The sequence below is a fragment of the Channa argus genome, chromosome 15, assembly GCF_033026475.1.
Source record: "Channa argus isolate prfri chromosome 15, Channa argus male v1.0, whole genome shotgun sequence".
Classification (NCBI taxonomy): domain Eukaryota; kingdom Metazoa; phylum Chordata; class Actinopteri; order Anabantiformes; family Channidae; genus Channa; species Channa argus.
In genome coordinates, this window is record NC_090211.1 from 22,473,278 (window position 1) to 22,491,233 (window position 17,956).

The 17,956-nt window shown below is 42.8% G+C and overlaps 1 protein-coding gene across 2 annotated transcripts; it reads left to right on the forward strand.

Moving 5' to 3' along the window:
- The first annotated feature begins 4,529 nt into the window (after positions 1-4,529).
- Positions 4,530-17,626, forward strand: LOC137100242 (ral guanine nucleotide dissociation stimulator-like 1). Of its 2 annotated transcripts, none has more exons than XM_067477923.1 (16): positions 4,530-4,744; positions 5,971-6,260; positions 7,000-7,044; positions 7,146-7,345; positions 7,453-7,607; positions 7,697-7,945; positions 8,078-8,181; positions 8,490-8,574; positions 10,354-10,440; positions 11,132-11,164; positions 11,766-11,887; positions 12,074-12,163; positions 12,428-12,545; positions 13,690-13,980; positions 14,703-14,817; positions 14,910-17,626. In XM_067477923.1, exons 1-16 carry the CDS (start codon positions 4,721-4,723, stop codon positions 15,056-15,058), a joined length of 2,157 nt encoding a protein of 718 aa, XP_067334024.1. In that variant the 5' UTR covers positions 4,530-4,720; the 3' UTR covers positions 15,059-17,626. The 2 variants fall into 2 exon arrangements, with proteins under 2 accessions (XP_067334024.1, XP_067334023.1); XM_067477922.1 differs by having other exon boundaries at positions 4,531-4,744; positions 7,450-7,607.
- Positions 17,627-17,956: the final 330 nt, after the last annotated feature.

The following is a 17,956-nucleotide window of genomic DNA, read 5'->3' on the forward strand; positions in this document are numbered from 1 at the left end:
GTTATGTTTTTAGGATTATTAGCAGGTGAAGACCAGGGTCCCGGTGGGATTTTCCGTTCTGTTTTTTTTCAGTAGCGACTCCTGTGACTGATACAGGACACAGCTGACCTACACTCCGTACAGTCCCTGAAACCCCTCACGGACACATCAGGTCAACCAGAGGTGAGCTGGTGTCTGACCAGAACGTAGAGACGCACATCACTTCAATGAGCGTCGCTCTTATCGTGCTCATGTACAACACTGTGATACACGTTTGAACTGGTCTGAGGGGTTTGGTAAGTTTGGTCGCCATGATGGTCACAAAGCTCTCGGCCCGATGTCAACGTCAGTCAGACCTGCTACTGTCTGAGAGTGGACGGAGTCACTGTTACTCTAATGCTAAAAATATGTGAATGAGTTTTTTGACAACTCAGGATTTTTCCTTTGGAAGCATTTCATGTCTTAGTTGTGTCTCACAACAGTGTCACAGGTGCATAACTGTACCCAAACATGTCTGTAATAGCTTGTGTGACCTTCCCTCCACTTGTTGACTGCTTACATCAGCTGGGAAGAATTCGGCGCAGCATTGAAAACACGTATGAAATTCTTGCTTTAACCAAATCCAAACACACCGAGTCAGTGATCTATAAAGGCCAACTACTCATATGGGCTTTATGAATGTTGAGTATGTCAAAAGGTGCAGTGATAACAAATCGTCCGTCTGCATTCCTGACCAGCGCATCAGCCTTCACTGGAGGTTCAGACGCCAAGTGGCTGAAATGTGCACGAGCTTTAGTTTGCGTCTCATTCTGAGGGAGGAGGGAGTCGATCAAAGCTTATTTAAACCTTTCTGTGTTCGAGTAAAAGCCGACTAAACTGTTCATCGTCGGATCCACGTTTCTATGTGCTTCATTGTTTTGCAGGTGTTTTGGTTGATGACTAAATTCCTGCAACATGAATGACATTCAGCGAGGTCAGCAGTGAGTGTGTGTGTTTTCATGGTTCATGTAGCAGCTCCACAGTCCGACCTGCTGCCGCCGGCCTTTCCAAGAAGAAGAGAACACGTTTAATGTTTCTCTGAAAGGCTCTTTGGTCTGCAGCGTTCTCACAGCTGATCCTCCTCTTCCAAACACACGTCATGTGCTCTGTGTTTAGTGTTGAGCTACGACCCCGCGCTGTTTTATGTAATAAATACTTGTGAGTCACACACACAGAAGCTCTGATCTTTTGTGTTCACAGTGAAACGACTGACACAAGTAGAGGTCATGTGTCCTCTTTGTCTAAAATCGTGTTTAGAGTGTTTGTGAAGTATGTGATCATGAGAAATCTTACCAGTGTGAAGCAGCAAGAAAAGAGTGACCCCTTTGGTTCTGGTCACCTCCACTCAAGTCTGACTGAAGTGGTTCGGTTTTTGAGTCGACACAAACAGAACACACATCCAAACCTCTGCAGGTGTTTTTGTGAAGGTCCTTACTCCTCCAGTTGAGGTTAGAGTCCCGGCAGCAACAGAACTTCTTCTTCAGCTGGTTCAGGACCCTGCTTTTCTAGTCCGTCCCCTGGCCCACTTCAAACTGAAAACAGAGATTCACTGTGTGCACTGAATTACCAGGAGCAGTGCAGCGTTTGAGTCAAAGATCAGCAGAGTGTTGGTCTTCAACTCCTCTTTCAGTGCTCGCTGACTGACCCCGAGGACGCACATCATGTCTTGGCTGGTTTTTCCTGGTCTGTCATTGATGCAGTAAGCAGCACAACAACGTCCTCCATCGACGCGTTGACAAAGTCGCTTCGCTTTTTGTACATGAATTTTGAATTGGAGTAAAACACATTTTCCTCATCAAGTGGTTCCAGATTTCCTCCAGTTACTGAGGCCACTGTTCTGGGAACATTCAGAGCTTCAGAAATGGTTTCTGATCGGTGCTTTACCACTAATGATCAGAGTTCCTTGGATTATGTGTCTTGGTTTTGGTCCTGACATGCAGCTTGAATTGTGGAACATTACATAGACATAAGGAAGTGTGTGTGTGTGTGTGTGTGTGTGTTAATAATTAGTAAGTGCTTTGGATAAAGGTGCTGCATTAGCAGATCATTTCTCATTCTGTAAATGAGAAATCTGAGTTGTTGTTTCCTGTTGCGTCTTCTCTCACTTTACATTTAAAATTATTGAGCTGTGCTTTCAAAATAAAGTGCAGTGGACAAATCAGATTACTTTTCATCTGCATGTGCTTATGTGCACGTTTCCAGTTGCCCCTTCATGTGAACATAGTCATTGGTCATGTCCCGGTGGATTGTTTACTTCTGGCATCTTCTTAAATAAATCCAAATGTGCAGTGTCTGCTCCAACCTCACAGCCTGGACATCAGATCGTGTGACGTAGGATGTACGATGCCTCCGTATGAGAGGATTCGGTGGATGAGCGTCAGGCCAGTGGTGGATTTTACACCAAACGACACATGAGCAGCACATTGTCTGTTTACTTACTGTAAGTACAAAAGACGGACACATGAGCCCTGAGGCTTGTGATGCACAAGGGATTCTTACATAATTCAGCCTGGGTTCATTGCACAAAAGCTGTTTTCTGTTAGAAAGTGTCCACGTCCATGTTGTATCTGGAGGAGGATCAAGTGTGAGGACGCTGCAGAGGAAAACTTGTTTTGTTCTTTTTGGAAAAAAGCCGCATGTGAGCTGGACTGTGAAGCTGCTGCATGAAACACAAACACACACATTCAGCCACATTCAGTCACAGGCTCTGACCCAGATCTGAATAAACTGGGGTTTTCACCGTTTGGGGAGCAGAACTAAAGCATAGTGTCAGAGGCTGATGATACCCTGTGTCACACACACACACACACACACACACACTCACACACACACCTCTCACGTCATCATTTCTATTTGTCAGGTCTAAGCACCTAGAACATTTAAAAATAACATACAAGGAAAGAAAGACAAAGGTGTTATTCAGTTTTACTCATGAGGAGAACAAGCATAGATGCAAGACAGTAACATCTCCTACTCGCTCTGAAATGCATCTATGTTGCTGCCTCTCTTTTATTCAGTTTAGGGAGGTTTCCTGTCCTTCCTAAAGGGAGAGGGATCACACAGCTTTGCACCAAGATAACACTTTGAAATTAAAACAGAGTTCAATGTCGTGTCTGCAGGTGGATGTGGCTTTTTACTTAGCAACTCCTCTCAGAGAGGTTTCCGAAAGGTCCGTGGGATGTGTCTCCTGTTTTTCTCATAAAGCAGAAATGTTAGTTAGACACACACATGCACATACTGTTTATTAAACAAAGAATATATAAAACTTAAGTCGGCCACTAAGAAAATACAGAAAATGAGATAACTTTATATACATTTATTCCAACACTATTTAATTGACTTAAAACGTAGTTGAGAGATACAAAATAACTCATTTGATGACTAAATCTGACTCAAGGGTCTTAGGATTCAAGATTCAAACAACTTTATTGATCCCACTGGTAATTGTGTTGCCTTGTTACAGCTGTCACCTCTGACCTTTACAGCGTCTCTAAACGTTTGAATGCACGTGTCCAACTGTTCAGTGTTTCACTACTTAATGCGAAACATGCTGTTCTCCAACAAGGTGATTAACCACAAACATCCCAACGTGCATCACGCGTCGTGTCTGATCCATGAATCGACCCCTAAATGTTCTGGTCTAATGACAGTTTGTATTTAAACGGTCGTCTTCTTCACGCTGGTCACATTTTGACTTCATGAGACCAAGACGACACCTAACAACTGAAAACTTATTGACACGTTGACGTGTTTTGCGGCGGTTTACCGACCACTGTTGTTAGCTTTGGGTTCAATAATTAGTTTGAGATGAAGACGTCACCACTGCAGGCTTCTACTCAAATGTCCTACTTTCATGATATAATATCACCGTAGCTTGAACTTTTGACATTTTCCATAAATTCCACGTGAAAGTCAAATATCTCTAACTTTTTGTGAGCAGTGTACACAGACATGCATTTCCAGTTGAGGTTAGAGTCCTGCATGCAGGGAGGAAACCCACACGAGCACAGGAAGAACATGCAAGCCACACAGAAAGACAACGGTCGTCTAGGGACACAAACCTGTGACTTGTCTTATCTCATTCTTTCATGTTTTAGTTTTTGCAGGAAACTGACCAAATGTGAATAAACTAATTGAGTCATCATTTAAAGTGGTTTCATGTACTTTGAGACGATCTAGTTTTGTAGCAGCAGGCACATTATTATTACAGGAGGTGGATGTTTACCTCGTCCAAAGTGTTGTTGGTGTTTGTATTTGGAGTAAAAAAGACTGAACTAACTAATATACTGCTTATTGTTTCCGTAAAGGATTTAACCCCCCCCCCCCCCCCCCCCCCCCAATGAAAACTTTCCAGATTCGCCCCTGAATCTGGGTCAGTGGTGGTGCGGACTAATCCAGCTGTCAGTAAACCACGTCCCGACCTGTGAAGGGTCCCCCCCCTGCCAAACACACACACAGTCACTCCTCCCAGCGCGCACTGGCGGCACTGGCCGCCTCCCACTATAAAAGCCGGTGCCTGTCAGAGAGCGCACAGCGGGTTTGAGCGGAGCCAGTTGCGCTCGCAGACGCGCGTGTGATTGGGAACGAGGCGCGTTCATACAACTCCGAGCAGGAGAAAAGCCGCTTTATATCACGATGCAGTAGCAGATCCCGGTTCGACCCGCTGTTTGTGCCAAGATGGAAACTTAGTCAAGCGGACGAGATGGGAAAATGGGAGTTAACGATGGTGAGTTTCGATCCGGATCAACACCCGAGCTGCACTTTGTAACGTGTGACTACAGAGTCAAACAGGGCTGCAGCGCACTTCATTCCACAGTTCGTGTCAGTGTTGACTTTATTCGGAACCTCCGGGTAAAGGGAGTCTGCAGGAAATGTGCCAAAGCTTTGCGCACAAAACACCGTTAAATCACTTTGGTTCACGTGTTTATTGGAGCTGTAATGTGCACAGACTCGATCAGGCTCCGGATGCTGGCTCAGAAAGTCCTGAGACCTTTTGCTGCTCCGTGATTAGACGTGCTGCCTCTGCCACACAGCGGAGGACACAGCTTTCTGTCGTGTGTTGCGTGTGTTGCAGCAGTAAAACACAGGCTGCACATTTACATATAGACATTTAAATAGTGATTTACATCGGAGAAAGTCACTGGAAATGGCTGTGACGTCAGTTTCTTCATGTCTTCTGCAGCATTAAGTCACTGTCCAACAGTATTTATGGTTAAGATGAAAAAGTGCTCAGGCTCATTACGTTCTAGTGGATTTTGTTCCGAGCTGACAGCTGTTTTTTTTTTTTCATAAATGTTCTAAATTCACTTGAGGGACTGGGATTGGACAGATGGGATAAGAGTCCGTGTCCCAAAGTGGACGTGTGGCGTTTTACTATCTCACACAGCTTGTGTCTTCTGTCCCTGACAGTCAGAGGACAGCAGTTGTCCTTTAGTGGACGGCGCTGCGCTGCGTCTTTAGGCTTGAACAGTTAGTGTAAGTTTAACTCAGCGGATAAAGCAAAGCTCTGTTTTTCTTTGGAAGCTGAGAGATGGTGACATTTTGCATGTGTTTGGTATTTTTACTAACCTTTAATAATCCCGTATTTGTCTGTAAACACGCTGTGTCAGAGGTAAAATTTTGAAAATGAAAACTAAGCACAGGCTGGAACCAGCATCTGATAACTGTTATTATTACTACACACGAAGCTGTTTGTGCCTCATTACATATGAGCAGATACTCGCTGCGGCTCATCTGGGATCAGTGCGTGTCTCACTGGTGTTGTGTCACTTGTTGATGTGTGTGTGTGGGTTCACCTGCTATTTTTACACCTTCGTGACTCAACTCAACCCCAGAAATACTGTATTTGTGCCTCTGTGATCCATATCTGTGTAGTTATAAGTCATAAACCGGGCCTGGACGGAAATGTGGGGCTAAACCTCCAATGAGACTTTTCACCTCTGCCGCTCTCAGGACCCAGTGCAGGAGTGGGGTGAGGAGTTCGAGAACGGAGCAGTGTACGGGGTCACTCTGCGTCGGGAGCCCGTCACTTCTTCCTCAAAGCCCTGTGAGACCGATCCATGCTGCGCTTTTGTCCAGTACCGGACCTGCAAGGTGCGGCGACTGAAGGCCGCCACCCCGGACCTGCTCGTTAACCATCTCCTCGACCCCGGCTGCCAGGAGCAGGACTATGGCAGGATCTTCCTCTCCACGTACAGAACCTTCACCAGTAGCTCAGAGCTCATAGAGCTGCTCTTCCAGAGGTACAGTCACATTTGTAAATTAATTTCCATCCCCATAATGAGCGTTGGCTGTGCGATAGGAGCATGGTTGCATTAAAGATCAGGGTCAGTCTCATTGCTCCAAAGATGACAAAGCTCTGCCTGACACCACCTCTCAAGTTCACTTTACACATTTGTTTATCTGTCGAAAAATCCAGCTGCTAAAGTCATTAGCTGGGTTTCAATGCGCCAGTTTTTACTCACGTTTTTCAAAATGCAACAAAGTGCAGTGAATTTATGATGGAACACATGAATCGCATGGAGGCTGACACACAAAATGTTGAACTAGTCCTTTAAAGGCTACTGAATGACATCCTTAATTTCAGTTTACTGACTCTCTCTTTGGTTATTCGCCTCTGACCAGAACGTATTGTTCGTCTCTCGCCGTCTGTTTATGGCAAAACAACTTGGTCGGCACATGCAGAGTCACCGTGTGACGTCAGGATCTTTTTGTACATTGTTTCCCTGACAGAGCAGCCGTCTCCTGCCAGCTTTGATGTAGTAATGAGGACCCAGCAGCTGCTCATTTTCTAGACTCTTGACAACAGCAATTATGCAGTGGTGGTTTCAGACTTGAGGACAGGGTCAGGACAGCTGCAGAGCTTAGATACATAATAATTTAGGCCAACATACAAACACAGCCTACCGAGTGCAGATAAGTGCATTGTAAGTGTCGTCATCCTTTCGTTGGCTGTTTTTGAACCTGTGTCTTTCCTTTCAGGGACAGTGCTGTCTCCAATCTGGACACCAGTGAAAGCTTCAGCAGGTAGCTACTGATCCTTTGACCCACTTCCTTGAAGAAGTTGGGTTATAGTTGAACCCTTCTTTAGTTTACTAGCTTACAAAGTTAATCTGTTGCCTCTCCAGCCCTCTGCTGGCCTTTGTTCAGACCTGGTTGGATGAGTACACTGAGGACTTGAGGGATCCTCCGCTGCACCCGGCGCTCAGGCTGCTGTTGGATCACCTGACCATCAGCTCTGCAGTGCATGACAACATGCGCAGGCAGCCCAACTTTTGCTCGTTGGCCGGGCAAGCGGAGGCCCTGCTCAAGAGGTTCCGGGCAGAAGGTAATCGTCCTTTGTTCGTGTTGCGGCAAAGTCCTCGTGGTCAGCAGCATCGAAATCCTTCCAGACTCGCGTTGTGTTGATTGCTGCTCCGTCTGTTTTCTCAGAAGCTGAGACTGGTGTCAGTTCTGCATCAGCCGATCTGGAACATGATGAGCCCAGATCTGGCGATGACGATTCAGGGTGTGAAAACACAGTGGATCAAGGTGGCATCATGGATTTCTCTGCGGCAGCCATAGCTGAACAGTTAACTCGAACTGACTCGGTAAGTGTGAGCTTGTCTGTAGTGTTGCACACTGACACCTCTCTGTTGTTTTTACACCAATTTCTAACGGCTGGTGGTCGGTTTTTCAGGCTCTGTTTGTCAGAGTGGTGCCTTACCAGTGTCTGGGCTGCGTTTGGTCACAGAGAGACAAGAAAGAAAACATGTCTTCAACCATCCGGGCCACCATTGCACAGTTTAATTCTGTCACCAACCAGGTCATCATGTCCCTGCTCTGCCAGCCCACAGACACCACATCCAGTCCCTCCGTGTCCCACCGGCCTCCCACTACTCCGGCACAAAGAGCCCGCGTCATAGAGAAGTGGATCAGAGTAGCACAGGTCAGTGCATAGGGTGTGTTCAAGACCACATGTGTTTGCCTTAGAACAAATGTGTGGGAGCGTAATTAATTGACCCTCTTTAGGAGAATAACGGTTCTGGCTGTAAATAAAGTGAACTTGCTGTTTCTGTAGGAATGTCGTCGGCTGAAGAACTTCTCCTCCCTCAGGGCGATTCTGTCGGCGCTTCAGTCCAATGCTGTTTACCGCCTGAGAAAGACCTGGTCAGCTGTTAGCAAGTAATTTAAAGTCCACTGTTATCTGTTGGGTTGTGCTCTACATTTTTGGTCTTTATTGACCCTCATTCAGTGCAACACATTGTCTTTAACACAGCAAGTCAGCAAGTGTCTGGCTTCTCGGTGACCCACATTCAGTCTGTGGTAAACTATTACACAAGGACAGGTTAAGGTTCAGGTTGTTGTCTTTACGGCGTGAACATCTGGTCACGGACCAGGAAGTGAAATGTTAAGTTTTAACACTAGTTACTATATATGATCAATGTGGCCTTAAACTCCCCGTGTTGTAACTATCTGTGTCCTCTTTGCAGAGACAGCGTGGCCATGTTTGATAACCTCTGGGAAACATTCCCTGATGAGAACTGTGTTCTGATCAACAGAGAGCTGCTGGTGGAGGTGAGAGGAAGACGCCTTGACTTTTTAAGTTGTGCTAATGTCGATTGGCTCCAAAGCCAGCTTAGCATCATGCTAACGAATTGTAGCAACTCATGACGAATGTTAGGTAGCGAGCTGTTTACCAATAGGAGGAAAAAAATATATATAAGTGCAGTTTTACCTGTCCGGTTTACCGTGAGATGAAATCGCATGTCTGGATTATGGTGAGTATGTACGGGATCCTAAACAGACTCCGTTTCTCTTGGCAGTTTCACGATTTCTCTCAAATTATTATTCCAAAACATGTCAGTCAAGTTTGTTTAGGGCCTGAACAAACTTGACTGACAGCCTCAACTTTAGGCTGTAGAGTCACTTTGTAAATGACCGTATTCACTAACTTATTTCAGATATTCCACGTAGCTAGCAGGCTAATGTTAATCTTGGTGACGGTTTATTGTTTGAACCACCTGTGCATGTAAAGGTCCATATTTACCAGTGTGAATCTCCTCTGTACTGTTGGATTTTTAGTCTTTCAAATCCTAAATGATGTGATCACAAGCACAAAAGAGCAGGAACTTTGAAATAAAACACTGTGCAAAGAAATTGGATAATATCATCTTCCTGGACTTGAACTTTCAATTTTACACATTCATTTTGTTTGGTTAATATTTACAGAAATATGTGACAGAGTGTTAATGGGAAACTAGAGGCCTCACTTTTCTTCATGTTGTCTCCTGAAGGAAAGTGCGTCACAAGTGTCTTGTGTCTAGTTACACTGAAAGGAAGCTTAAGTCAATATGTCACCAGTGAGCTCAGGACACAACAACCGAGAAACCTCCACTAATATTTGCAGCCTCAAAATAATCAATTTCAATTCTTCACTAGGAAACCTTGTTGTGCTCCTTTTCACTGTACGTTGTAGTTGTGCTCAGTCTGGGTCTTCTAATTTCACTTGTATGAGACGGATAATAGATACCAACTTTGAGGACGTGTGGAATTTGCCGCCGTCCTTTGACATGACAACAATTGAACAGGATATCAAGGCTAATGTTTAATAAACTCCTGTTGATGAATAGTTAGCTTCATAAGTTCGTTCCCTCGCATCAATTGTGGCATTTCTGCGCAAATGAATGATGTTCGTAATCTTTCATTTATTTATTTTTTTTTCGATTGGTGTATGTAACCAACTGAATATAGCTCTGCCTGACCTGCTTTGGCTAACATTTCTCTAAAGATGTCCAAGTTGTGTCCGGTCCCCAGACAGATGGTGACCCATTCCTCCGCATAACAAACAGTGAGACCTTTAAGGACAAGAGATAAAAGAATGAGACAGAGAGAAAACCAAGCAGCAACCCTCTTTTTTCCCACACTAAATGTGCTCATGCACAGTACAAAGGCTGCTAAATTATTTTCTGGGAGTCATTTACCTGCGGACAGGTTTATTTTTTTATTCAAGTCTAAACGCTTGATTTCTCTGAGCGTGGGTGGAGTATCTCTGGCATGGCAGAAACCCAAACCTATCTTTAGCCTCGCTCAGCGCTGAGCAAGTTTCAAATGGCCTCCCTTCACCAGGATTACAGGACGGTAATAATAGCCTAGACGTCTGAGTCATATGCACATTCCCCTGGGCTGTAACATGGATCCACAGTGCTGCTAACAGTGCGTCCGGTCTCAACCCAGTCGACACAGTAAAAGAGCTAATGGCTGCATTTAAAGGCTACGAATGAGCAGATGCGGTGACGGTCGAAAGCACTGCAGCACCTGGACTGAGCGGTTTGCTTACATGCTGTCTGTTTGCAGAGCACCTCCAGTGGCGTGGTTCCTTACCTGGGCACGTACCTGACCGTCCTCACCATGCTGGACACGGCCCTGCCAGACACTGTGAAGGTGCAGCTCTACTGTACAATATTTGACCCTTGTTTTACCGGTTGCTAACGTCTCATCACGGACGTAACAGATTCTTTTAGAAAGCTTTACAGAAAGCTGTAGACAATGAAGTAATGCTAATCCATGTATCCAAGCTGTTAGTTTCATATCCATTTTACCTGAAAGGAAATCTTAGATAATAAAACACAAGTCTTTACAAAATCATGTAACCTACGGACATAATGTAGCTAAGTGACAATAGCAGTTGTTGATGTGTTAAATGCTCAAAATGGGGATGTAAAGTCAAATGTAAGAAATATTTGTCATATTTGTGACATTCATTTTTTTTAATCATCAAATTAGCCAAATTGCAGAAATATTTTCTACTTCTTTAAGAAATGCTACCATCTGCTAACTCCTAGCTAAGCTACTGTGCTAGCATTGACAGCGTCCAGATCATGGATGTTTTATAAGAGCTGGCTTCTGGTTTAGCGGGCAACAAAAAAATCCCCCTTCGGACCAAAAAGCATTTTCTTCATTAACAGGACCCTTCCTACTACAAACAAGGTGGGACTTTCCTCCATCGTGGTTCAGTCATGCGCCTGTGCTGCTCCCATAACACATCCATGATCAACAGACACAAGTGCAGTAATATTAGCTCGTAAGCTAATGGCGGTAACACTGTACCAACCCTGCTCTCTTTCTCTTTCAGGCTGGTCTCATCAACTTTGAGAAGAGGAGAAGGGTGAGTGGATCTTCTTGGTGTTGTCTGTATGTAGGCTGTTGTTCCCACTTTAGTCCAAAGGTGTCTTCATAGTGTGGTCGGGCGTAGTCGGGACGTCACTACTTTTTTATATTTCAATGCGGTGCTACTCATTTTCCCGACTTTGTTCTGGAGAATGTAGCGACAAAAATAAATGTTTGAGATCTTTAGTTATGGAATGCTTTCTAAATATTCTTATCTGGTTCTTCAGTTTGGTCCACTTATCTAAACCCATGTATTCAAAGCTCGTAGAGACCTGTTGTCATCCGCATTCAATATCTCGTTTCATGTATCAGCTGCAGTTTTAGGTAGTAGAACTTCCTCACACGTGTGTTTGCTCGTCCTAAGTAGCAATCATTACTATAAAGGTCTAAACTGTTTTTGTAAGTCAGATTTCATTGGTTAAAGTCTCAGACATTTCTAAAAAGACATTTTCATGTTGAGTCTATATTTGTGGGCAGAAGATGCAAATGATATATGTACAGTACAGTACAGTTTGCAAAAGCGCTTTGTATTGGAGCTGCCTCTCTGAAACAGCCTGTGCACCTCTGGTTTGTCCACCAACAAATCTCTGTGTCTGCAGGAGTTTGAGGTCCTGTCACAGATCCGTGTCCTGCAGACGTCCTGTTCCCAGTACAATCTGCCACATCACCCCAGAATTGCTGCGTGGCTGCAGGGGCACGAGCTGCTTAGTGACCAGGAGAGGTGAGGCGGACATTTGGAAGCTCAAAGTTAAACTGATAAAACTTAGTTTAAACATTACCTTACTCTAACTGCTCTCATCAAAACTGTCTCCTCACTTTGCCTTTTAGATTTTATTAATTGCCATTATAATATTTTAATATGGAATCATTTCAGTTCGTTTCATTTTTCCCCTTTGTTGTGTTGCAGCTATGAACTGTCGAGACAGCTGGAGCCTCCAGTGGACTTGTGTTCACCGACGCCCCGGAGCCACCGCTCCCTCACAAAGAAACTCTCCAGGTGAGTTTCGTGCTCTGGTGTCCTTTGAATATTCAAAGAAGCACATGCACCTGCACATTTTACTGTGCACACAGACCTGCATGCAACACTTCAACAGTGAAGTCACTATCGTTTTCACCACAACACGCACACAAAGAGATTTTGATGTGTAGAGAATGATTTTCTGCACGTAGTGCTGAGTCAGAGCAGAGGGAAATAAACTCTCTAATGTGATATTGTTCGGTTCGAGGCAGCGTTTTAAAATGAAGTCAAATGTGTCTCCAGTCTCCTGACAGTGAGCGATGGGTCTAAGAAACTTCCTGCTGACCAGATCAGCGTTTCATCTTCTGGATCCAGTGGATCTGAGATGGAGGATCTCTCCTCTGCAAACTCAGGACTTCAGGTAAACACATGTTCTTGTGTGTACTTGTGTATGTGCACATGGCTGCCTCACTAGCTGGGCCTCCATTCACCCGATCGTGTGCATTTTGAGTTTAATGAGCGACAACTTGAATGGAAACACAGGAAATTTCAAATACTCTTGAGGAGACGGGAAACTTTCAAATCAAATGCCACATTTCTATCATCCTTCCTGCGTTTTTTTTATCAGTGTTCACACATTATAATTATAAAATGACTTCACACAACAAATTTATTTTGCTGATTTGGATGGAAACCCACTTTCTTCTTTAATGGCATGTGTCTGACATTATAGAGAATTAGTTGCACTTTCTGTTAGGAACCAAATTCACGAGTAGTCCAGATCTGTCCTGCAAGTCTTTTTAAAGTCTTTTTAACTTCAGAATTCAATGAATCTGACTTCAAATACTTGTACAAACAAACCTAACAGAACAAAAGAGAATGTACCATTAAAATGTTCTTGAATGAGGTTCATTGTTTCCTTCTTTCTTGTCCTCAGTGATGCCTTCTATGAAAAGTTTTATTATGCCATGTCTTCATCTATTTACACTTCGCAAACAATCAGCCTCTTTAACATAGTCCTGCAAACCCAGAGGCGTTTCTGATTAGAAATAAACGGACTAAATGTCTTTTAAAAGGGGGAAACTTACATAATCTCTCTTGACAAAAGCTCTTTTTGAAGTGCCTCAGCAGGTGGGGTTTCACCGGAGCAGGTCCGAGCAGGAGTTTGTCTTAGTGGTGCACGTTGGCTCAGAAGTTGTTCGGCAGAACAATCGGTTTCCAGTTAATTTGCACAATATCAAAAGGAGAAGATAGGTTACAGAAGTCAGACGAATTCAACAGAAAATTGCATACACAAAATAATCTGCATAGAACCACAAGAGCTGTGCAGACAGAGCCACAAAGCACATCAATCCAGAGAAAATATCCAATCAGCATTCATACACTCACCTGTAAAGACCAGAGTCTCAAATCCTCTTCGATCCTCATACATGTTTTTCTTAACATATTTTTTTAAAAACATCTGGGGACAAGTTACAGAATCAGTTTCTAGTTATGTAATGAAGAGTAGTTTGAGCTAAACTGTAACAATCAAAGAAACCATATTATCTCCCTCTCTTCTTCAGTCCCTCCACAGCTCATACTCCAACGTGTCGGAGGTCTTCTCTTCCTCCTGCTCCTCCTCTTCACATTCTCCCACTCCCTCCAGCTCCTCGTCTGACGGCCGAGTGGATCTCTGCTCTGCGGCCACGTCCCGCAACGGCGCTCAGCCGAAGCCTGCTCCGGCCTCCCACCACAAACGCTCCGTGTCTATGACCGCGCTGCCGGTGTACAACCGTCAGGTGGCCGACTCCTGCATCGTCAGGGTGAGCGTGGACCTGGGCCACAACAATGGCAACATGTACAAAAGCATCCTGGTGAGTTTGTCCTCAAGTAAAATATGTCATCTTAACCAATCTGTTGTTTTTTATGTCAGAAAGAAGTGAGTTATTCTTTTGTTTGCTGGCAGAGAGAAACTAGGTACAAACAGGTTATTAATATTACTAATTCACTGCAGTTCTGATGGAAATATAGCACATTTTCCTTCAGTACTTTTCCCTGACAGCTATAGTTACTAATTACCTCATTGTATATTAACGTTATGCTTAGCAAACATATACATTTGAATACAGTCATTAAAAATTTCAGCGCACTGAAAATATGTCTACATCTTCATTTATTAATAATTGTAACGTCATTACAAATCTGCAAGAAATGTCTGAGCCTGATGCTGCTGCTAAACCAAACTTGTTTGTTGTAAACCAAATACTATGATGTACTCAGCTTGACATTTGTGCAGTCAACATTCAGTCAACAATCATTAAAAGCATTAAAATCACAGTTTCTGGGCAACGGACGAAACTCAGTTTAACAAATGAAACTTTTACAGTTCTGCATATCATATTTTAGGCCACATTTATGGAGAAATAAAGAAAATTCACAAAGTCTGAAGCCCCCCTGTAAGCTACTTTTGGAAAATTCTGAATATATACTACTAGTTACATCTAGCTGAAACTAAGTCATTTGCCTGAAAATGGTAAAACTACTGCTTTTTAAGGATGGGAAGTCAAGATTCACTCATTTATTCATTGTTATACAGTTGACCAGCCAGGACAAAACGCCTCAGGTGATACAGAGGGCTCTGGAGAAACATCATCTCGAGCACATGAACTGGGAGGAGTTCACCCTGACGCAGATCATCTCCTCAGAGAGAGGTCAGAGCAGAATGGCTCGAAAAATACTCCGTGATAAAGTGCTGAAGTAAGAAAACAGCCCTTTCTGACAATTTATCTTGTTTGGTTTTCAGAGCTGCTCATACCCGAGAAAGCAAACGTCTTCTACGCCATGTCCACGACGGCAAACTTTGACTTTGTTCTCCGCCAGTTTCCCAAAGGCCAGAAGAAACCCCTGAGAGCCACATGTAGCCTGGGACAGTGCGCAAAGCAGCTGCTCTAGTCTGCAAGTCCTGCTCCTGGAAGATGTTCTTCAAGACTTAAAAGAACGTACTTTCTCTAAGATCCTTAATTTGAAGAACTTTGAAGGTTAAAAACATTTTACTGTAAAGGACAAGATTTTGGAAAAGCACTTTATGAAGGAGAATCTTAGAATTCACCTGGATCAAAGCCCCTTTGATCCAACCACGGGCGTTACCGATCGATTTTCACTCCGCTGGGACTGCTGCTACAGTAGATGTCCTGTAAGAACTGCATGAAAACACACGTGACATCAGTGATCTATGTTTATGTTTAATATCCCGACACCTTCACACTTTTTTGTGTTGATGCAATGCAATGTTTGTCCATCTGCACACATTCAATTACCCATAATGACAAAGTGAAAAACAAGTTATTAGAACAGATTTGCAAATGTACCTGTATTCAAATTCAAAAACTGGAATCTCTCATTTACAAAAGTATTCAGACCATTTCCTGTGGCACCAAATTGTGATCAGTCACATTGTGTTTGCTTTATTTATTCTTGCCTTGAGTCCAGCTGAAATAAGATGGACAGTGCAGCACTGTGCTCTTTAATTACTACAATCCAAGAATTCTGGAATTCTCTTCTTAACAGAACTAAGTTATTTACAGAGATGGAAGAGCGTGACAGAAACTTTAGAATTACGCAGAAGCTACAACCTGTTTGGAGTTTGTCAAACAACATTCACAGGACCCAGACAGCATGTAAATAAACCCACAGTGTGAGCAGAACTCCAAGCACTGCATCTGGAAAAACTTGTCATTTTGTCTTTCTGAGTAATCAAATGCACGCGGATGAGATTTTATCCATTTCAGTTTAAATAATGATAAACTGTGAGTTCAAAGAATGAAGGTCAGATGCTGCGTGCATGGTCCACAGACAGGCCCTGCCGCACATTGTCAGCCCCTCCTGGTGCCATCTAAGGAGGAGGCTGGATGAAGACAACGTCAGCGAGGATCAATGTGGCCGACTCAACTTGTGATATCCATCATAGCCCTGACTGGAAGGGTGGCATTCCTGAGTGGGGTGATCGTGGTGGCAGCAGCAGCAGCAGCTTTGACAGACAGGACGGGATGTACATGTGCAAATGTCTACTGTGTCTAGAAGAGACCATGTTTGTGCGTTCAGTGTTAGTGCTAGTGAAGTGGATGCTTAGATTTTCTACTGTCTTGTATTTATTTTCACTTTAGTTCAACAGTGATTCACTTTGATTGCACCTTTATTTCATGAGCACCATGAGCCTCATGCGAGACAAAGATTTTCCAATCAACAAAGGAGGGAAAGTTTTTGCTGAGGTATTTTTGAATTTCTGGTCCATGTCTATTCCAGAGTCCTGTACAGACAGACTGACTTTGTTCACAGGGAAGTAATTTAAATCAAAATCTAACTTAAAGTAATTTATTATTCCTAACATTATAACCTCATCATCATGGCTGCAAACCTCACACAGGCAAGTCTGAGAAATTTAGGATCAAAATGCAAAACTGTTCTTGCATGAGGCCCAATGTGACTGGAAATTGTCTTGTGACTCGATGAAACATGTTTGATTAGTGTAGTTTTAACAATATTGACCTGTGACGCCTGGATGGTGCTTTACCGGCTTGACCTGAAGCCTCACGAGGACTTCAGATATAACCATTCCAGTGACGTCAATTGATGCCAGCACTGTAGTGAGATAGTGGATAATGATCATGTTTTCATACCGTCACAGCTTCAGGGAGTCTTTGTAAACTGAATGAGTTATACAACATGTGCTGAAATCACAAGTTGTATCAATGGAAGTCAGGAGCTTGGCTCCAGGACACAGCCGTCATGGAGTAGTACAAACATCTCAGTGATTCTCTCTACAGAAACTAAGAACTTTATGACACGTTTATTGCTTCTGACATTGAATTAATAGTTATTGATTATTGAAAACTGCCATGCCAAGAAATTGTCCATGTTGTATTGAAAACCAAAATAAGTCCTATTTGCCTATTATCGAATGTATATTGTCTATATGCCTAGATATTGAAGTTCTGTGTTTTTCAATCTTACCTTTTTATCTGGTCATGAAGCTAATGTGATAGTCACAGTAAACAGTATATTATGAAAAACTGAGTGTTTTGTTATCATGTTGGAGTCAGCACAAATTATTGCTACATGTCTGTGAGATGTGTGCACAGGATTATTAGGATTTGACTACTGTAAATGAATATAAATGTAATTTTTATGTATTTATTTATTTCTTAGCAGGAATTCCAGGAAGAGATAACGTGTCTTTAACAGAAAAAAAGTGCAAAGGTGGTAGTTATTTATTTTATAATGGCCATTGGCAAAGTAGTATTTTAATAGATTATATGTCAAATTCTGCGTCCGAATCAAGTGAAGAACATTAAAAAAGAAATGTTTGCATGCCTGACTGAAGCTTCGCTTTATTTTTATTGATTTGATTTTGTTACATTATTACTCAAATTGCTATATGAATATGTATATTGTTGTTACAGAATGTTTAGCTCAGTGTATTTTGTAGTGATTATTCTGCTTGAGGAGTTACTGTTAAATAAAGGTTTAATTAAAGAGGTTTTAAGACGCCAGTTCTGGCAGTAAACAATTTAATGCACAGCTGAAACAAATATTCTTTAGAGCTGTGGTGTTATAGGATTAATAAGTAGTCAAAGTAAAACGTAAAATGAAAATAAACCAATTAGTATGAAATTGAGCTTTAAAATAAAGTAAAAATATATAAATAACAAATAGCCTAAAAAACTGGAAGATAAATTGTGGATATTTTCATATTTAAAAACAACAAGGAACGGTTTTGTTCGGGTGGATTTGTTGATATTGTATGAAAGTTCTTATTTATGTATTTTTTAATTTGAAACGGTCACCTGTTTC